The 22173-nt window shown below is 44.5% G+C and overlaps 1 protein-coding gene across 2 annotated transcripts; it reads left to right on the top strand.

The window, feature by feature from the left end:
• Positions 1-4945: 4945 nt before the first annotated feature.
• CRYM (crystallin mu) lies at positions 4946-22106 on the top strand. Of its 2 annotated transcripts, XM_004268554.4 has the most exons (8): positions 4951-5370; positions 5880-6033; positions 7935-7997; positions 11208-11309; positions 15466-15649; positions 19004-19125; positions 19838-19922; positions 21768-22106. In XM_004268554.4, the coding sequence occupies exons 1-8, from the start codon at positions 5201-5203 to the stop codon at positions 21830-21832; spliced, it is 945 nt and encodes a 314-aa protein (XP_004268602.1). In that variant the 5' UTR covers positions 4951-5200; the 3' UTR covers positions 21833-22106. The 2 variants fall into 2 exon arrangements, with proteins under 2 accessions (XP_033281833.1, XP_004268602.1); XM_033425942.2 differs by lacking the exon at positions 11208-11309 and having other exon boundaries at positions 4946-5370.
• Positions 22107-22173: the final 67 nt, after the last annotated feature.

Genomic DNA, 22173 nt, shown 5'->3' with positions numbered 1-22173 from the left:
GTTCTGATGAGATATAAAACTATGCGGAAAATCATGCTTCTCTGGAGCAGTTCCTCAGAGTTATCTGAGAGACCGTCTCCCGGACGATCATCCTCAATTTGGCTCTAATTGGCTTATTGATTATTTCCATCCACATAAGAAATGCCCAGAATTGGCAAATCCATACAGACAGAAAGCCGATTTGTGGTTGCCAGTGGGTGGAAATACGGGGAATGATGAATGACTGCTCATGAGTACAGGGTTTATCTTAGGGAAGATTAAAATGTTCTGGAATGAGTGGTGACAGTTTCACAGCATTATGAATGTAATAAAAGCCACTGAATTCTAATACTTTAAAATGGTGAATTTTACCTCAATTCTTTTAAAAAAGAAAAATCCTATGGGATGGGTAAAATGATATTCCTACATAATAGCTGAGATTCAGAGGTCAACTCATTTGTCTAAAGTCAAATTAAAATTAAAGCTGACTGAACCTCCCAAAACCTTCCTTCTAATCACTGTTACAACCAAAATAAAAACAGTTAAAAATTAACTCTAGGGCTTCCCTGGTGGCGCAGTGGTTGAGGGTCCGCCTGCCGATGCAGGGGACACAGGTTCGTGCCCCGGTCCAGGAAGATCCCACATGCCTCGGAGTGGCTGGGCCCATGAGCCATGGCCGCTGAGCCTGCGCATCCGGAGTCTGTGCTCCTCAACGGGAGAGGCCACAACAGTGAGAGGCCCGCGTATCGCAAAAAAAAAAAAAAAAAAAAAAAAATTAACTCTAAGTCCCTAGTGGGTTTTTGCGTGTTTGTAGGGAGTTGGGGCGGGGGGTGGGGGGGGGGGAGAAGAGGAAGCACGCTCTTGGGCTGGAAGGAGGACGGGGGGGGGGGGGGGTAGGCGGAGCATCCCGATTTGGAGGGCTTAGGGAGGAGGAGGAAGGGCGAGGAGGTCCGTACACTCACGGCCGAGGCCTTGGTAACTGCTTCCGCCCCGCCGTTGAGGGGCGCCAGTCGACCGAGCGCGGTACCTCCTTCCAACGCTTTACCCGAGCGCCACGCCGGCAGCCCCGCGGACACGTTTGCAGCCTCTTCCCCGCACGGACCCCTCAAAGGCGAGGCCCGACCCCGTACCAGGCGGGCGGGAGGACCCAGCAAGCGCTGCCTCGCCCCCTTTCCCGCCCACGGACCCTGGAGCCCCTACCTTCCTGGCAGCCTGCCGGCTCCTGGCTCGTCCAGCCCACCTGTCTCAGGTTTCCCAAATATTTTACCACTTGCTCTTCCTGGCCCACCACACAGTCCCCCACTTCCCGAAGACAGACTAGGAGTGAGAGGAGTGAGACACTTGCCTTGACATTATTAAAATAATGAAACTACTATTAGTAGTAATGACTTAATAGGAAGAATATTAATAAACTTATTAGTAATGTAGGGGCCAGTAACCAGGATGCCTTGCTTGCCTGTTTAAGAGGAAACCAACTCAATAAGCAAGATAAATACTTTAATATGACATTTAGAAATTTTTTCAAAATAAAAAACTTAAAAGTACCATGAGGTGCTATATGGGAGGCTAAAACAAAAGGAAAAATCAGTAATCCTGATCCTAGATTTATTTAAAATGTTGGTAGTTTCGTTATCATGGAATTTTTTTAGTGTTTTTTTTTTCAATATTACATTAAAAAAATTTTTTTTAGGGGCTTCCCTGGTGGCGCAGTGGTTGAGAGTCCGCCTGCCGATGCAGGGGACACGGGTTCGTGCCTCGGTCCGGGAAGATCCCACATGCCGCGGAGCGGCTGGGCCCATGAGCCATGGCCGCTGAGCCTGCGCGTCCGGAGCCTGTGCTCCGCAACGGGAGAGGCCACAGCAGTGAGAGGCCCGCGTATCGCAAAAAAAAAAAAATCTTCAGTACTGAGTATCTTGAGTTCTGAGTATGTCCCCAAATTTTGCGCTGGAAGTGAGTACTTCAGTCACTGTGCTTGGCTTACCCTAGTGACAGCCCTGCCCTACTGTCAGCTTTAGTGTGGTAGTGGCAGTACGGAAGGGTAGGGAAGTGCAAGTGGCCACCTTCTCCCCAAAGTCTACGGAGGCTTAGCAAGGAACTTCCAGAGGTGCAGGCACAGGGGCCTGTAAACCCTCTAGGCGTGTCACTACTGCTAATAGTAGTTTCATTATTTTAATAATATAAACTAAAAAGCATCAATAATACTTATATAATATAATACTTATTAAACATAAGTATTTAATATAAAATATAATACTTATTAAACACCTACCAGTGTTTAATAAATAAATGATTTTATTTATTAAATAAATGATTTCATTTATGCCTCACCACAACTCTGGGAGGTTGGTCCTAATATTACTAATACTATCTGATTTTACAGTGCAGGAAAGAGGATCAGAGTGGTTAAATCTCTTGTTTAAGGTCATCCAGCATGTACAGTGGCAGAACTAGGATTCAAATCCAAACTGGCTGAGCAGAGAGCCTTTACTTGGGAATCACAAAGTACAAAGTTCCTAATCCTCTACCTGGAAATGACTTGGGGATTTCATCTCCAAAGCATTAGAACTCCAATAAAAACCTTAGAAACAAATTGAGATGTTAGGATATCTGCTCGTACAATGTATCACATCAATGAGTTAAAAAAAACAATATGATAATTTCCATGGAAGCTCCTTGTAAACTAAGCCTAGAAAGGTATTTATTTACATGTTATACAAAAGTATGCTAACTCCATAGCCCAGCCAAGTGGTGTGGCACCAGCAACCCCCTTCCCTCTGGACAATTTGGGCCAATGTTTGTTGTACACTGGTTAATCTGCTGTCAGTCCACACTGCAAAACAGCTTCTAACCTATATTCTAGATCATTGATCTTCAGTTAGCCACCAGACCTGTGCTGCTCCCCTGGAATTCCTACCAGCCTCCCCAGAACCACTGCTGCTACCACCAGGCTGGGAAGGAGGAAGAAGGCTGCCCTCCCCTTTTATGATGACTTCTTTCCAGACCCTTGAGCTAAAACCAGACCACCATGTTTGGCAGCTAAAACTTTGCTGAGGACCTGGGTGATATCACCCAAAGCCATATGAGGAAGATGATTTGAGGTGACTCACAGACCTACTGTCTTTTGAATAATCATGCATTTATTTTGATGCAAATTCAAGATGATTGAAATAGCATATTAAACTACAATAGCAGGCTAATTTTGCTCCTAGTGAAGCTAAAAAGAGTAGTAAAAATTTTAACACAATATATTTAAAGTAAATAATAAAAGATCTCAAGGAGGTATTAGAGCTTCAACAGAACATGGCAGTTGGACTCATAGCATATGTGATCACCTAAGAATTCCCTTCTACCTGCCCAGGTTGTACAACTCCTGACCCTAATCAGATATTGCATATTGCATAACTTTCATTTTGGAAAGGCTCTGGTTACTTGGGACCAGTTAGTTCCCTGGGTCTCCAGTCCCAACAGAATTAATTCAATCAAGACCAATTTTCCCAGCGCTACTTTAGTGAGGGCCTGGGTGATGGTACGCAAAGCTTTATAAAGAACACGATTTGAGGTGATTTACAGACTAGTCCTGTTCCTACAGGATTTGCTAGAAACAAATACAAAAGCTTTCTACTTGACCAGGGCTCAATTTTTAAATACACAATGGAAACAAACAAAAAACCATCTGGCTTTCCTATTTCATTTCTCTTTTAGTTGGTGAGTATTTGGTTTTGCTTTTTTTCCCTCAAGAATAATGAGACACACTGCTATTTTCTTTATACCTCTGTCATTTTTTAAACCCAGTAATTGTTACATCATAATAATTATAACAACACAAATAATGAGCCGTAAACACTTCCGTAATCCCAGCAGCCCTGGGCCTGCATTTCTAAGGATGGTGAACTGAAGAAACAAATTTGTGTAATTGAAATAAGCTTTTCCAACCACCGCCACATCTTCTCTGTGTTTTGATGATATAAGAGGTTTTCATTTATTATGTGGCTACTCTGTGCCAAGCACTGTGCTAAGTACATTACATGTGATTTATTATTTCATTGGTACATATTTTGACACTTACTACACTGTCTTTCATTATGATGTGACCATTTCCTAAGAAGTGCCCTATGTAGCTCCCAGTGAAAATATCAGGGGAGCACAACTTACGCACTGGAGTCTCCTGACCTGTCTCCCAGGCTACACTCTTGCTCCTTTGTTTCACCCTCTGCATTGGTACAAGACCCTTCTATCTAAATGTTTAATCTCTTTAACCATGTAATTCCCTTCCAAAGAATCACCCTCTTAGCTGCTTGACTTCAAGAAGCATCCCAGTTTTACGTCTTGGTGCTCCTAGATATCAGTCCCTGGTTCCAGTCCAACTCTGTCCTCAAGGAGGAGACAACATTCCTTCCACCCCTGGGTTTAACCTGGCCCGAAATGCCCTCTTACACCCTCTCTGCCAATGTAGCCTAATGGCTAGGAGTAGAGTTCTGGAGTCTCACTTCAAGGGCAGATCCCAACTCCTCTGCTGACATGACATCTTATGCATTTGGCGATTTGTGACTAAGGCCATTATATCTTGTCCTGGGAACTTCCCCCTTTTCTAAAGGTGAAGGTTAGTTCAATTAATTAGCCCAGGAGAATACTGTGCACTCGAAGCGGTCAAAAGCCCGGGATCTGGGGGTGGGGATGGGGTAGGGGTGGGAGCGAGGTTGGGATAAGGGACTCCAGATGGGGACAGAATTGAAAGGAAAATGTTTTTTAATAACCTTCTATCTCCTTTCATCTAAGAGCTCCTAAAAAGCAGGCAATAATTTAAGAAATAAGGGAGCCCATCATTGTTTGCCCCCATCTCCCTCTGTCTCCTCTTTCCCAGGCAGCAGGACCTAGACAGCAAATAGAGGCGTTGGGGGGAGGGAAGAAGGTAGGGCGCCAAACTAACATGTTTTGCAAGGAATGTGACTACAGCTAACTACAGGAATTGAGAAAGTGGAGCCAAGAATACTAACTCCCAGCCAGCCCGCCGCGTCAACTCCAATCTCGGGGAACCTGTGTCTGGAGCGGACCCAGCTCGCCCACCCCTGCGGATGGGGGTTGGAGGAAACCAGCTTTGCTCCGCCCCCGGAGCTGGGCGGTGACCTGTAGGCGGCAGCGCGCCCTGGGCGCTCTCGCATAGGGCACAGCGCTGGAAGCGCGGATTCCCTTGAGCTCGCGGAGGTAGAAGGCCCGCGGCGACATGAGCTCTGTGCCAGCGTTCCTGAGCGCGGCAGATGTGCAGGACCACCTCCGCAGCTCTAGCCTACTCATCCCGCCTCTGGAGGCGGCTCTGGCCAACTTCTCCAGCGGCCCCGAAGGAGGGGTCATGCAGCCGGTGCGCACCGTGGTGCCCGTGGCCAAACACAGTGGGTGAGTGAGGAAGGCCGGGCCAGGGTCTGGAGAAACTGGAAAGGAGGAAGAGGACGGGTGAGAATGGAAGCAGCGGGAGGAAGGAAGGGAGGGCTTACCTAACCACTGCTAATAACAGCTCCCACCTGATTTTTGCAACCCACTGTGTCAAGTGGGCGCTTTACAGGAATTACCTTGTTCAATTCAACACACTCCATATATAGGTAGGTATTGATGCAACATTTACTGATGGGAAAACCGAGACTCAGAGAGGTGAAGTGAAGTACCCAGGGTTACGCAGCTAGTAAGTGGCAGAACTGGGGTGACTTTTCTCATCCAGAGCCGGATTCTTGAACGTACTCAGCATACTGCCAAAGGGAATGGCAGACGGATGGGGGTGGGGGTGGGGGGCGAGGGAGAAGGCCAGTAGGGCATTGAGCGAGGAAAGAGAAAGGAAGGGACATGAGGACTTGATAGGATACCTCAGCATTGATCGGAAGGGGTTGAAGCTGCTCCCTCTCTTCTTGTAGTTTCCTGGGGGTCATGCCCGCCTACAGTGCAGCAGAGGACGCCCTGACCACCAAGTTGGTCACCTTCTATGAGGGCCACAGCACCACCTCCACTGTCCCCTCCCATCAGGCCACTGTGCTACTCTTCCAGCCGAGCGATGGCTCCCTTCTGGCGGTGAGCAACTCCCTGGCCAGGGGTGGGTCAGGGCCCCTGTGCACAGAGCGAGGCTCAGAAGTTAGTTCTCTGTCGACCAGGGGGAGTTTTGAGTGTGACCACCCATGACCCTCTCTGAGTGACTGGATGCCAGTGACAGTGAAGGTTATCTGTGACTGTGTATCTGATTCCAGAACTGCCTAAGGATGCATAACCCAGCAGCAGAGCCCACTGCTGCTTTAAGCGTGTGACAGTGTGGAAGGAATAATCTCGTCATTCTTGTAATGTTCTTGTCCTCTACCGGTTACTCCAGATATACAGCTTGCACAAACCCAGTAGCCAAGGAAACGTTTCTTTAGTGAATCTCTGCAATGTGGAGTTACGTGAGTTACAGACTAGGGGTGCTCTCTAATACCTGGGAGTTCTTTTCTAAGGGGTACACAATGACCTGTTTTAACATTTAATGGTAATATCAAAAAATAGTAGTAGTCCAAATGTATTAAGCCCCTTGTGTGCGTCAGGCACTGTTCTGAATACTTTGTATGTGTTAATTCTCTTAATACTTAGAACCACTCTGTGAGGTAAGTAAATTTATTACCTCCATTTTGCAGATGAGAAAACTGAGTCATAGAGCAGCTATGCCAAACTTACCAAAATTTCCATAGCTCATAGTGGCATGGATGGACTTCACACCTACTCTGTGTAAGTCCAAGGCCTATACTGTCTTAAGACTATGCTCTCTACTGCCTTTCTCACTGCTGTTGACTGAGCACTTATCATGTACCAGGCAGGAGAAATTGGTCTCATTCAATTCTGACAACACTCCTCTGTGGGAGTTTTTATTACACCCTCACCTCCCCACCCGCTTTCTTTTGAGGTTCCTGAGGCTCAGAGCATTAGAGTCACTTTGCTTGAGGTCACACAACCGGTTAGTGAAAGTGCTTTTTGCCCTCCAGCCTGGCTCTGAGGCCAGCCGGTTGAGTCCTCATCAGGGACAGACTCCTTAATCCAAACCACCCCTGGATCCTTAGACTCTCCTTCTCAGAATTTCTGGTTCCCCAAGGAAGCTGCCCATTTATTCCTCCCCTGAAAAGAGTATGTAGCTCTTCCCAGTCTCTGCTCATCCAATGGAAATGGCATCCATACTACCTACCAGCAGTGCTTCCCCAGGAAACCGGGACCACCTCAGGCTTTGGAACTAAATGACAAGGCCTGAGATTCTTCCTGAATCCGCTCAGTAGCCAAGCAACTCACTTCCTTGTCCATAAAATGAGAATCCTGATACTACTTGGCGAGGACCAATTGAGATGATTAATATAAACAGAGAACCGTGCAAAGGATGGGAGTTATTACTAGCAAGGCGTAATTCAGAATCACCTGGGGAGCTTTTAAAAACAACCATGTCTGGGTCCCATCCCTAGTGTTCAGATTCAGTCAACCTAAGGGTCATGTCTGGGCATCTGTATCTTCACAAACCTCCCCACATGTGCAGGAGGAGTTGAGAGCCACTGAGATAGAGTTTCAGGGCCCTTGCACAGATGTCAAGTGACTTACTCTTATTCCTGAAGTTTCTCCTTAATTTGATGTTTTGAGAATCCCTGGGCAAGTAAAGCAAATGGGCAATTCTTGAGGGCTCGCCATATGCTAGATGTTTTCACGTACGCCAGTACATTTAATCTTCACAAAAACCCTCTGAGTGGTTGCCGTTATCTTTATTTTTACAGGTAGGAAACCGGTGCTTAAAGATTAAGATGTTTTTTCAAAGTTGTATTTCTTGTAAGTGGAGGGATTGTATCCAGGCAAAGCATTCTCTTTATAGAATATTATGATGCTTCCTAGGGCTAACGCTTTTAGAGCGTCTTCTCTCTGCTTAAGTGGTGGATAGGGGTGCCCCTTGTTCACTGTCTCTCCTTTCCTCCAAGGTCATGGATGGAAATATCATAACTGCAAAGAGAACAGCTGCAGTGTCTGCCATCGCCACCAAGGTGAGATTAGTGCCTGGCTGTGCTGAGCTGGTGGGTGGGATTGAGTGTTTCAAGTTTGAATGTCTAAGGTAGAAGTGAGGAACTCATTTGGAACTTCTTTGGACATAGCTGGAACTTCATATGCCAAATATGGGATGTCAGCTGAGCACAGTGATTCACGAAATGATTGGCTACCATTTAATGAGCCCAAGATTCCAGGTACCTCACATGTGCTATTCCTGATCTTCACACCAACCTTGCAAAGTAGATATGATTATCTCCATTTGCCAGGTATAAGGACTATGGCTCAGAGAGGTTGTGTGAGTTGATCAGGGTCACACAGCTAACAAGTGGCAGAGCAAGAATTTAAAACTTGACCTCTCTGACTCCCAGGACTGCTTTCTTTCCCCTCTACCACACTGCTCCTGGCAAATCAGTGTGGTTGCCCCATAGGCTAGAGTCAGTACTGCATAAGAAGCAGAGGAGGAGATAAACAGATCCAAGCCACACAGATGTATCCATTCAGCAAGTATTGACTGAGATCCTACCACATATCAGGCATCGTTCTAAATGTCAGAGATGTGGTAGTGCACGAAACAGAGAGTTACATGCAGAGGGGAGGTGAGACAATAAATAAAATAAAAAGTAAAATGCATAGTATGATTTGCTAAAAAAAATAATTAACCAACAGCAAACCCCTTTTGAGTTTACTAATAGGCTAGGACTTGCTTTAAAAAAATTGCACGCCCACCCCCACCACCAGCTAGAAGGATGAAAATAAAGCAGAATTGAGAGCATTGGGAAGGGGTGATATTTTAAATTATCGAGGAAAGACCTCACTGGGAAGGTGATATTTGAGTAAAGACTGAAAAAGAAGTGAGTGAGTGAAACAGGAAGAGGGGAGGAGCTCTCCAGGCAGAAGGAAAAGCAAGTGATAGAGGTGATGATATTTCTAAGCATCCTACAAGGGCATCCTACAAGAAGAACAGTATTTTTAGAGGCTAGGGCTAAGAAGACGAGGTATCTGTAGGAACAGTTAAAGGCTGGAACCTTTCACATTAAAGGTCTGGGAATGCTGGTTTATGAGGCCTAAGCATAAAGGAAATGTGGGGTCTATCGGAGGGTTGGAGGAGCAGAGACCAGGTGTTCAAATTGTGAGTGTGTTAAGGTCTTCTAAACACATGATGGGGAGGGAAGACTGTGGGGATAAATCTGGTAATTATATAGGAAGGGAGTAGACTACAGTGTGCAGCTTGATGAACTGGCTTTGAAAAATTATATGCAGACCCAGTTCAGATTGAAATGATCAAGGGACTCTGAAGTATGTTCCCTGGTAACTTAGGAACAGAGGGACTCTAACCATACTGCCCTACATTTGAAAAGGACTTTGATCTTTTCCAAAATAATTTCCAAACCATTGTTTGATTTATTTTTGGATTTCTGGGAGGAAGGCAGAGCAAGTATTACTGGCCTCATTTTGTGCAGAAGGAAATGGAGTCTAGGGTTTCCTGTAGTCAGACAACCCAGGTAGCTGTGGGTCTTCTCGTCCCAGATCAGTAGTTTCCAACCCAGGCTACGCAGCAGCAGCAGCATCTGGGGAATTTTTTTTTTTTAATTCAGATTCCCAAAACCACTGAATTGAAATCGCTGAGGGTAGGGCCTAAGAAACTAGGTGTTTTGGTTTTTTATGGTATCTGGTTGATTCTGATGATCAACCAGGTTAATTCTTCTATCAGAGGTTAAAGGTTACTTTACAGGATACTGCAACAATTTCTGAAGCCCACGTGTACTTCCAAGAATAGATTCATATTAACTGAGAACAGAAAAAAAAATTTAGTTAAGGAAAAATTACATAATTCTCCTTATTGGACAGGAGCATAAGATTACTAGTCTTGTGGATATTGTCATTTTGAAAACTTTTCAAATCAAGGTTCTTTGAACTATAGTTGACGGCACAAAATGCTATCTCTCCTTCTGCAGCTACAGGAGACATCATCTCTAATCACCTGCCAATATTTGAGACTCCTTTCTGCAAGTGATTAATAATTAAGAATACTTTCATTTTTAAGGTTGCACTCCAGAATCTCAATAATTAGCATTGTAAGAAAGAGCAGCCCCAAGGAGCTCAATTTTTATTAAATGAAATAGAGGAAAGGCAGAAGATGGTCTTATTTAATATGGATGGTTTGAGGAGCAAGTGTTGTCATTCCTCAATGCCAGTTGTTCTTAACTGAAAACAATTTGGCCAGCTGCCCCAGAGACAATTAGCAATGTCTGGAGACAGTTTTGGTTGTCGCAACTGAGGACATAGGGGGTGCTAATGGACAGAGACCAGGGATGCTTCTCAACATCCTATAATGCACAAGACAGCCCACCCACCTGCCAACAAAGAATTATCCAGCCCAAATATCAGTAGTGCTGAGGTCAAGAAACCCTGCTCTGTTTCTCATAGGTAATGGTAGATATGTGCCAATTCTGTGCAAATAAGACTGTCTCTGTTTTCCCGGGGCTTACATACCAGTACAGGAAAATAAATTTGTAAACAAACAAGTGCTATGAAGTGGTGAAATCTATCAGGATGGTCAGAAAGACTTTACTGGAGAGTGGATCAGAGAACCTCACTCACAAATAAAGACACACATATACCCTTAGCAGGTGCCACAAATGCCATCTCTACATCCCTCTTTAAAGGAAGACGGAGGCTGAGTCAGGATCAACAGAGAGTGGGCACAGCAAATATAGCTGAGAACCTAGGCTCCCAAGGATTCATGGATTCCAGAAGCAACTAACAGCTCTCAGAAGTAGGTGTGGCTTATCACGCCCCTGAGATAGGGTAGCACAGCAGAAAGCATGTGGGCTTTGGAGAATGAAAGATGTGGTTTTAGAGCCGCACTGTGCCATTCAGTAGTCATAGGGCCCTGAGCAAGTTACTTAACCTCTCTGGACCTCAATTTCTTTATCTGTGAGAGGAGGATAACAATGGGAGTATCTAGCTCATAGGGTCAATTGTCTGGGCTAAATGAGATCATGAGGCTTAAGCACTGGCATATGTTAGGTACCCAGTGAAGGCTCCTTCCCTCCCTCCCCAATCTGTGGAAACGGAAATACACAATGACATCTCCTTGATTGCCTGAGAGGTCTTGAAGTTCACCTGATTCTCAAACTGTATTTGATCTTCTCCTGGCTACTAGAGTCTCCCTTGACCTTTTCTATCTCATTTCTCTCAAATAGTTTTTGAAACCCCCCAGCAGTGAAGTGTTGTGTATCCTTGGAGCTGGCGTCCAGGCTTATAGCCATTATGAGGTCTTCACAGAGCAGTTCTCCTTTAAGGAGGTAGGTCCAGGGAGGATTGTGGAGGAAGTAGCAGTGACCTTTCTCTGTACTCCTTTGTTACAGTGTGGGTTATGCTGAAATTGTCAGGTTGAGAGTCCCACCATCTAGACCATTCTTTTTTTTAATATAAATTTATTTATTTATTTATTTTTGGTTGCATTGGGTCTTTGTTGTGGTGCACGGGCTTCTCATTGTGGTGGAGTCTCTTGTTGCAGAGCACAGGCTCTAGGTGCGCGGGCTTCAGCATTGTGGCGCACAGGCTTAGTTGCTCTGTGGTATGTGGGATCTTCCCAGACCAGGGATCGAACCCGTGTCCCCTGCATTGGCAGGTGGATTCTTAACCACTGCACCACCAGGGAAGTCCCTAGACCATTCTTTTTTTTTTTTTTTACTGTACGCGGGCCTCTCACTGCTGTGGCCTCTCCCGTTGCGGAGCACAGGCTCCGGACGCGCAGGCCAAGCGGCCATGGCTCACGGGCCCAGCCGCTCCGCGGCATGTGGGATCTTCCCGGACCGGGGCACGAACCCGTGTCCCCTGCATTGGCAGGCGGACTCTCAACCACTGCGCCACCAGGGAAGCCCCCTAGACCATTCTTTTAACAATTTGCCCAGAAGTCCCACTGGACGTGAAGAGTTGGGGGAAAGGCCTGAATCACCCCCTCCAGTTTCTCAGTTTGCAGGGTATGCCGAAGTACGCAGAGAGCCTACTCGGTTACTTAAAGGATTGTGTCATATCCATTACATACATTCAGGTATTCTTTTGGCCCCTTTCTGTTGTTTCTCTTAGGAGAATCTGGGGTCCTTAAGTATTCAGGCTTAGGGATCCAGGAGCTGGGAATGAGGCCTAGAGAGCAGGAGGCCACAGCATGCCTTCTGCAGCCTAGATGTTAGTCTCCTTTTCCCCATTCTGGCTGGCTCACACTTCCTATTATTTTTGATACATTTGATGCTACTTTTATTTTATTTTTTTCTATGTGTGTGAGAGGGGTGGGGTATATTTAAGGTATGATTTCTTATGATAAAAATAATACTTCTGCTTTGAGAAATGAAGACTGTAATGAAGAAAACAAAAGAAAAATTCCCTTTTATCTGTTTTCAAAGACAAGTAGTTAACATTTCCAGTCTCTCTCGTCTGCTTCTTGTAACATAGTTGTATGGTTTTTCTCTGCTTTTTTTATTAAAGTATAATTGACATACGACATCTTATTAGTTTCAGGTGTACATTGTAGTGATTTGATATTTATATACCTTTCGAAATGGTCACCATGATAAGTCTAGTTACCATCTGTCACCATACAAAGTTATTACAATATTATTGACTATATTCTCCATGCTGCACATTATATCGCCATGACTTAATTATTTTGAAACTGGAAGTTTGTACCTGTTAATCCCCTTCACCTGTTTTACCCATCCCCCAACCCTCCCCCTCTGGAAATCACCACAAGTGGTTTATTTATTTAACTTATTTATTTATTTAACATCTTTATTGGAGGTTATTTATTTATTTTACAATGGTGTGTTAGTTTCTGCTGTATAACAAAGTGAATCAGCTATACGTATACATATATCCCCATATCCCCTCCCTCTTGCGTCTCCCTCCCTCCCTCCCTCCCCCACCCCTCTAGGTGGACACAAAACACTGAGCTGATCTCCCTGTGCTATGCAGGTGCTTCCCTAGCTATCTCTTTTACATTTGGTACTGTATATATGTCAATGTTGCTCTTTCACGTTGTCCCAGCTTACCCTTCCCCCTCCCCGTGTCCTCAAGTCCATTCTCTACATCGGTGTCTTTATTCGTGTCCTGCCCCTAGGTTCTTCAGAACGTTTTTTTTTTTTTTTTTTTTAGATTCCATATATATGGTTTAGCATAAAGTATTTGTCTTTCTCTGTCTGACTTACTTCACTCTGTATGACAGACTCTAGGTCCATCCACCTCACTACAAATAACTCAATTTCGTTTCTTTTTATGGCTGAGTAATATTCCATTGTATATATGTGCCATATCTTCTTTATCCATTCATCTGTTGATGGGCACTTAGGTTGCTTCCATGTCCTGGCTATTGTAAATTAATAGCCAGGACACAATGCTGCAGTGAACATTGTGGTACATGTCTCTTTTTGAATTATGGTTTTCTCAGGATATGTGCCCAGTAGTGGATTGCTGGGTCATATGGTAGCTCTACTTTGAGTTTTTTATGGGAACCTCCATACTGTTTTCCATAGTGGCTTATCAGTTTACATTCCCACCAACAGTGCAAGAGGGTTCCGTTTTCTCCACACCCTCTCCAGCATCTGTTGTTTGTGGACTTTTTGATGATGGCCATTCTGACTGGTGTGAGGTGATACTTCATTGTACTTTTGATTTGCATTTCTCTAATAATTAGTGATGTTGAGCATCTTTTCATGTGCTTTTTGGCCATCTGTATGTCTTCCTGGGGAAATGTCTATTTAGGTCTTCTGCCCATTTTTTAATTGGGTTGTTTGTTTTTTTGATATTGAGCTGCATGAGCTGCTTGTATATTTTGGAGATTAATCCTATGCTGGTCACTTCGTTTGCAAATATTTTCTCCCATTCTATGGGTTGTCTTTTCGTTTTGTTTATGGTTTACTTTCATGTGCAAAAGGTTTTAAGTTTAATTAGGTACCATTTGTTTATTTTTTTCATTACTCTAGGAAGTGGATTCAAAAAGTTATTGCTGTGATTTATATCAAAAAGTTTTCTGCCTATGTTTTCCTCTAAGAGTTTTATAGTATCTGGTCTTAAATTTAGGTCTTTATCCATTTTGAGTTTGTTTTTGTGTATGGTGCTAGAAAATGTTCTAATTTCATTTTTTTACGTGTAGCTGCCCAGTTTTCCCAGCACCACTTATTGAAGAGACTGTCTTTTCTCCGTTGTGTATTCTTGCCTCCTTTGTCAGAGATTAATTGACCATAGGTCTGTGCATAGTCGTCATGCCGAGGGAAATGGAGGTGATATCTTATTGTGGTTTTGATTTGCATTTCCCTATGTTCCAGTGATGTTGAGCATCTTTTCATGTGTCTGTTGCCCATTTGTATGCCTTCTTTGGAAAAATATTTATTCAGGTCCTCTGCCCATTTTTCAATAAGGTTGCTTTATTTTTTAATATTAAATTTTATAATTTCTTTGTATATTTTGAATATTAACCTCTTAAAGATTTAATCATGTTAGATATACACAGTTGTATATACTGTATTTTCACTGAATGTTGTAACACCATCACTTTTCCAGATTACTTAATTTTTGTATGGTATTTCATATTTTTCTATCAAGCAAGATGGTATAGTTAACCATTCTCTTATAAATGGACATATTGTATTGTTTTTCACCTTAGTTAATGAACTTACTCAGACATAACATTTATTTCCATATTTATTATATTTCCTTATGAGAGATTCTTTAGGCCTTATTTTCAGTTGAAGGCTGACAGCTGCCACCACAGACATCAAAATCTGTTAAGCAAGCTAGCAAGTCCCCACCTCCTGGTGATGCCAGTGACGCACCCTCTCCCGCCAGCGCTTCCCAGGAATCTAACTGCAGCTATTACTCTTAGCCTTCTACTCTGCTGCACCATTCACTCCTGAAACCCTTCCAGATTTTAATTCCCTACATATCCTTCAGAGATCAAGCTATTCCAAGCACAGCCCTGCACATCCTGTTTGTGACTATCATCCCTGTTATGACTCCTTTACAGACTCCCAAACATAACTGTGAGTTTGATACTGACTTTGCCTGTTATCATTTGCATTTTACAGACATGAAAACTTAGGCTGAATGAAGTTAAATATACTTCAGAAACAGTAAGCGACAGCAAGGATTGATTCTAAGCCTGTTTAGCTCCAGAACTTGCTCTGCTAATCATTAAGCTATATAGTAGCTATTAAGCTACTGAGGCTGTGTGTCCCAAGCTAGAAGTGAAAAACGTCCCCCCTTCTTGAAAGGGGAATGGGATAGAGAAAGGTCATTTTCAAATATCTGGCCCAGACAAATGTACATTCGCCATATGGAATGATTTAAATAACTACAGCCCTAACCCCAGAGTGGTTCAACTTTTCCTTGCACCCCTGGGCTTAATGAAACATAAACAGCCAGATAATCATGGCACCAATGTCCCTCTTGTTACCCCCAATGAAGGTGAGGATATGGAACCGCACCAAAGAAAATGCAGAGAAGTTTGCGAACACAGTGCAAGGAGAGGTACGGGTCTGTTCATCGGTTCAGGAGGCTGTGACCGGGGCAGATGTGATCATCACAGTCACCATGGCAACGGAGCCCATTTTGTTCGGTGAATGGGTGAAGCCCGGGGCTCACATCAATGGTAAGCAGAGTGGCTCCATGAGCCTTTGGTGGCCAGACTCTCCCTTGGCTGGACCAAGGGGGCTGCATCTGCAGAGCTGTTTTACTCATGCAAAATGCTTGAGCGTTTTAATGGCCTCAGAAACATTTGAGTTCTGAAAAAAAATGATACTCCAAAATATGAAACAAAAATCACAAACCTGAAACTAATAAATTTAATTAAAGTTTTATAAAGTGTATCATTATAGCAAATGATCAATTATAGCTCAGTTCTTAAATGTTATGAAATTTAAATTACAAAAGCCAAATGACTCACTTGTTCTTTAACAACACTTGGAATTACAAAAACAAATTTTTTAAAATTACAACACCAAAGACATTTAATGTGACATGTGGGTGCTTTTTAATATGTGGGAGAGGATGGTTGGGACTCTAAACGTAAGAGTTCCTGGGGCCTCTGAAGATCCTCAAATGGCCCTGGGGGTTATAACAAGATCTGGTCTATATTGAATACTTACTATTGCAGGTGCTGTTCTAAATTCTTTGTATGTACTATATCACTGAATCCTCACAACAACCATATGAAGTAGGAGCTATTATTATCATGACCCCCATTTTACAGGTAGGTAAACCAAGGCATGGAAAGGTTAAGAAACTTGCCCAAAGTCAGAGGTTCTTAGAGGCAAAACTGGGATTTGAACTGAGGTAATACACCCTCAGAGCCCAAGATCTTAAATGATACCCTATGTTATCTTTCAATAAGAAGACTGGATTCTGATGAGCAAACAATTGAAGACTCAAGAATTTAAACATGGTATCAGTGCCCCATGTTTTAGTGACAAGCACATAGTGTGAACTCAAAATCTAAAATGTCTGCACACACGTGCAAGGGCCAAGTTCATTCACAAATATGTATTGAATCCCTACCATGTGTCAGGCACTGTTCTAGATGCTGAGGATGCCACAGTAAACCAGCAATCAAGATCGCTGCTTACATTCCAGAGATGGGAGGTAGACAACAAACAAGTAAACAAATAGATGAGCTAGATGGTTCCAGCTGAAGATAAGTTCTATAAAGGAAACAAAACATGGTATGATTGAGGAATGGGCCGTAGCAAATTGAAGGTCTCAGCCTGTGTGGGACTGGTATTATGAATGTGGGTCCAGGGGGTAGGTCTTACTCTTCATAAAGCCAGACTCGAACAGTAAGACCATTTCTGGAAGGACTTAGGGAATCAAGAGAAACCAGTTCTTGGTGAAATGGACAAGAGCTGAATCTTCAGCAAGACTGACTTGATATTTTTTCAGCTTTTTCTTTTTTTTTTTCCAGCTTAAAACAGCACATATTATCTCAGTTTCTGTGGTTAGGAGTCTGGGCATGGGTTAGCTAAGTCCTCTGCTCACACAAGGATGAAATCAAGGTGTTGTTCAGGCGGCAGTCTTATCCAGAGCCCGGAGTCTTCTTCCCAGCCCACATGGTCATGGCAGGTTCCTTGTGTTGTAGGACAAAGGTGCCCTTTTCCTTGGGGCTGCTGTCAGCTCCTAGAGGCTGTCCACATTCCTTTTCATGTGGACGCTCCACCTTCAAAGCCAACAACAGAGACTATCCCTCATGTTGGACCCCTGTCACACTTTGAGTCTCTCTCCCGGAAGGAGAGTCAAGCCATCTCATATCTTTCCCTAGCCTGAAGACGAAATTGGTTTATGTATTCACAGAGGCATTAAATATACTTAAGTATGTTGTAAGTGCAGTCAACAGGGAAACACCAACAACAGATTTTACTTACTTTACAGCTTGGCTGTAAAGATACGCCCAATTCCAACCTCCCCTGCACGTCCCTCATCCTATCCCTGCAGCCCAACAGCCAGCGTCTGACCCTCACCCATTCTCGCCCCACTGCAGGAAGGCCAAGGCCCAGCCCGAGTCAAGCCCCTCCTTTTGCTACCCGGACCATCTCCATCAGCCTGAGTGGCCTTATGCAGCCCTTCGAGAACTCACCCTGCCTCCAGATTGGGGGCAACAAGAGCAATCAGAAGAGGTGGCTTGAGAAGCTAGGGTTTTTCCCACCAGCTTATGATTTATTTATGAGCTTCATTAGTTGGTGCTTCTGTTCTATAGAACTGCTCACACAAACAGCCTTCAAGATGGACATTTTTACACCACTCTCTTTGAAAATTAGAGTGAGGGAGAACAGCAGGAGAGGGAACAAGTAGAGAAAACTGGATGGCAGTGAGAGAAGGCTTGTAAATGCTGCCTTATATTTGTATAAAGCTTTATAGCAGTTTCCAAAGACTGGCTGGCATGGGCCGGATCCAGCCAGCAGATGTGTTTTTTTCAGACCATAGAGTGTTCTGAAAATCAAGAACTAACACATGCAAAGAGATTTCCTGCTTCTCTTTTAAAAAGGGAGCAGGGGTAGGGGAGGCTTTCTAACAGTGGCCCTGCATTCTCACATGGCAACAATTAGCTTGAGCTGAACAGTAACTGTCCGCTTTAGAAGGGTCTGCTTTCTTCTCTGTACCTCAGTCTCCACCATTTCCAATCCACTTCCTCTGACCAGTTCTGCTCATTTTCATTACCTTCCTGGCCCTGCAGGCATTTGGTTGCAGCCTCTGCGTATTCCTGTGTTCCAGTGCCAGGAGTCATGATTCCTTGGATTCATCATTATGGTTCTGGGCTCTGCAGAGGATGTGAAACCTTGGTGCTAGGGTGCAGCCAGTTTCCTCTTTATTGGGGCTTCTCTCTGACCCTAACACTGGGCTCTTTTCTCGTGAATTAAGAGAGAAGTGGTTGGGGGTGAGGGATGGGAATGATTGAAGAGCAAGCAGACAGACAGAAGATAGAGGAGTGCGGGGTCTGAATAAGCTCCAAGTAATGTCTCTGTTTTAGGGGTTTTGTAAGGAAGTCTCTGTTCCTGATAAGTGGAAGAAGCATGAAAGGCATGTACTGTCTCAGAGCTATAGATGCACTTATTAGATACTTAACCTTGGCATGTACCACTTCTTTGAGCCTCAGTCTGTGTACTTCTTAAATGGGAATCAGATGTGAAGTGTGCTTGTGAGGACTATGAGTAGTATGTGTGAAACATCCCACAGACAGTAGGCACACAGTGAATTAATGCTAAGTTGCCTCGAAATCTTTTTTTAGTAATGAGAATGGATATGAAATGGAAAGGAAAAAATGCCCAGGTATCGTTCTTATTAGTGAATTCAGTCTCGTCGATGGGGAGGGAGTTGGCCTGGGGAAATGGGGCATTCCACATCTGTTCCCATGTGTCCTCTGTCACCTCCTTTTCCCCACCCCTTTCATTCTTTGGAGTGTTTGGTATCCCTTGTGACCATTTCTAGGCTCAGGGTCTGTTTTGCTGTCTCTTAGCCATCGGCGCCAGCAGACCTGACTGGAGAGAGCTGGATGATGAGCTCATGACACAGGCTGTGCTGTATGTGGATTCCCAGGAGGCCGCCCTGAAAGAGTCTGGAGATGTCCTCTTGTCAGGGGTGAGCCTCCTTTCTGGTGGGCTGTTGCCTGGATGGCCTCACCTGGATCCCAGGGTTTCATTAACACCTCCTTCTGTCTGGCCTGCTTCAGACCTCGGTAACCCTTACCTCTTTGTGGGATGACAACTCCCAAACATCTCTCAACCTTTTCTAATCCCCTTCCAGAATAATGTGGCCATTATGTGGTGATGTGTTTTCCTGTCCCCTTTGCCTGAAGAGCGCGGCTTGATGGGCTTTTCTGTTGGACTGAGCTGTCCTATAGAGCAGTAGGATTGGAAGATAGGAGCCTGTTACAGCCTGGAAACTTCCCCAGTGTGGCCAACAAATTAGGACTAGGGTTGGCCACTTTCTGGCCTTTTTTTTTTTGTAATCAGGGCATAGAGGCAAGAAGGGGGCTGCCAAAATGAGTGTTCAGATAAGAACAGGCCTATTTCCTCACTGACAGTATCCTGGCAGGACATTCCCCTGGCTACAGATTTGCATCTCTGCAATCACAGTATCACAGAGGCAGATAGTACCCGCGCCCGCCACCCCCCCCCCAAAAAAAAGGTTTAAGGTGGAGGCTTCCTTCCTGACATAATCCAGTTTACAAAAGGTCCTTTTATCAAGTTTATCCCTTATCCAGTTCAGGGACACCCTGTCCTGGCTTCAGAAGCTGGCCCTGAGCAGACATTAGCCCCATGGCCTGAGTCAGTGTGTGTTCATTTGACAGGCCGAGATCTTCGCTGAGCTCGGAGAAGTGGTAAAGGGAGTGAAACCAGCCCACTGTGAGAAGACTACGGTGTTCAAGTCTTTGGGTAAGAGCCATTGCTCCCAAGGCATAAACTTAACCAGAGCACAAGGTAGGTTTACCCACAGGTGGGAAGAGGAATGGGTCGGCAGGCTCCACAGCTGAAGCATTGTGAAACCTATCACTCAGGTCAATTATTTACGTCGGCATAGTGGTGAAGCCCATGAACTCTGGAACTGGTCAGTCCTGGGTTGGATTCCTTTCTCTGCCACTCCCTGGACACGCGTCCTTGGGCAAGTGACCTCACCTCTCTGAGCCACAGTTTTCTCACCACCTGTTCCCTGGAGTTTTTGTGAGAATTAAGTGAGATGTGTATATAAAACAATGTGCACACAGCAAGTGTCAGCATTAAGACAATGACACTCAGAAGAAGATATCCTTCAGAGATGGGAGGACAGGAGAAAAAGATGTTTAAAAACAGGGAGCTTAAGAGAAATAGCAGGGAGCCCCAACCTGATGGAGACCCAGACAGGAAGTACAGCCTGAGACCTTTTTTTCCCCTCCTTCCCTACCTTTCTGCCTGCTGATTTAAGAAGGTCTTCAGTGGGGAGCCCCATTACTACCTGAGTTAGCACAGGCAGAAGCCCAACAAAGAAGGGGCTCCCAGCGGCTGGTTTGCCCCTCAGCCCAGCTCTCCCATCCCACCAGATTTAAGGAAATGGACACACGTGGTAACAGAGCTAATGTTCAGCTCCTACACCTAAAATATTGAACTACTCTCAAAATGGTTGGTAAATATTTGCTGCCCTGAGCCCCTCAGCCTCACCAGACCTTACATATTTGTTAATGATTAAGCAACCAAAGCTTTAATGCCTGGCAGAGTATTAAGAGTACTCTGACCACCCAGCACCCATGCCAGTCCGTCAGTATCCATGCCTTGCCATCTGTTAAATATTTTTTTTTAATCTCATGCACAGAAAGACAGGCAAACACAGTATAAGCTTTATCTAGAGCCTGGTTCAAAGACATCACACTGGTCTAGTTGGGTCTGAAAGTCTCATTGTTCCTAGCAGATCAGAGGTCAGCCGGCTCCCTTCAGGAGACACAGCACCACATAGCCCTGCTCTACACCTCTGAGCAATTTTTCCTTTCTCACTTCTGGGGACTGGTTTATCGGCACAGCCGTTCATCCAGCAGGTGCACATTAAATACCTGCTAAGTATCAAGCTCCACACTGGGAGCAGTGGTAGCTACAAAAGTTAATAAAAACCGGCCCCTGGCCTTTAAGAACATATGTCCATTCAAGCTTAAGGTTTGTGCCCCAAACTATAAGACAGAGGGTCCGTTGCTGAAGGATTCAGGGTTTGGACTAGACCAGAGGGTCCAACAAACTGCAGACCACGGGCTAAACCCAACCTACCACCTGTTTTTGTACAGCCCACAAGTGAAATGGTTTTTACATTTTCGAATGATTGGGGAAAAAATTAAGAATGTTTTGTGACATGTGAAAATTTAAGAAATTCCAACTAGAGTGTCCATAAAGAGACTTTTCTTGGAGCACAGTCAGGCTCATCTGTTTCCCTGTTGTCTGTGGCTGCCCTGGCACTCCAATGGCAGAGTTGAGTAACTGCAAGTAATTGGCCTGCAAAGCCTGAAATATTTACCATCTGGCCCTTTACAGAAAGTGTTCTGACCCCTGAACTAACGTCTGAAGGATACGTAAAATTTCTTTGGTGGGCGTTTCTTGCCTTGTTCTGCCCTTTGCCAATACTTCAAGCCTGAACTCACCTCTGGGCATCAGTCCTTGTTACCCTGATGGACACTGTATCAGGGGACTGCCAGTTCTGGGACCTGGGCTGTTTGAGGAAAAGTTGTTCTGACAAAAGGTGAACCAAATTTCTGTCCGTTCCAGGAATGGCGGTGGAAGACATGGTTGCAGCCAAACTTGTGTACGATTCCTGGTCATCTGGTAAATAAAACGAAGGAACTTTGTGTTGAATGGATGCTACAGCTCAAGGGGTATTAAACTAGTTGTCTCATAATCTCTAGATTAGATGAGGGAGCCCAGTGATCTATAGTTTTGTGCTTATCCTGTCTTACCTTAAATAATGAGATCCCCTTTTGTGTTTGTAGTTAGAAAGCAAAACTAAGTGGCCATTCTCTGTTATTCCAGATTATATTAGCACTCCCTTTCCCCTGTATTTCACTACCTTTTGTAATCCCTTGAAATAAAGCTTTTTCCCATTCTGCAGTTCTTGCTTTGGTAACTTCTATCCCTCACAGCAAGGAAAGTGAGGGGATCAAATGCTCCCGTTCAC

Source organism: Orcinus orca, chromosome 16 (assembly GCF_937001465.1).
Source record: "Orcinus orca chromosome 16, mOrcOrc1.1, whole genome shotgun sequence".
NCBI classification, from domain to species: Eukaryota; Metazoa; Chordata; class Mammalia; order Artiodactyla; family Delphinidae; genus Orcinus; species Orcinus orca.
This window is presented reverse-complemented; position numbering and strand designations above follow the sequence as displayed.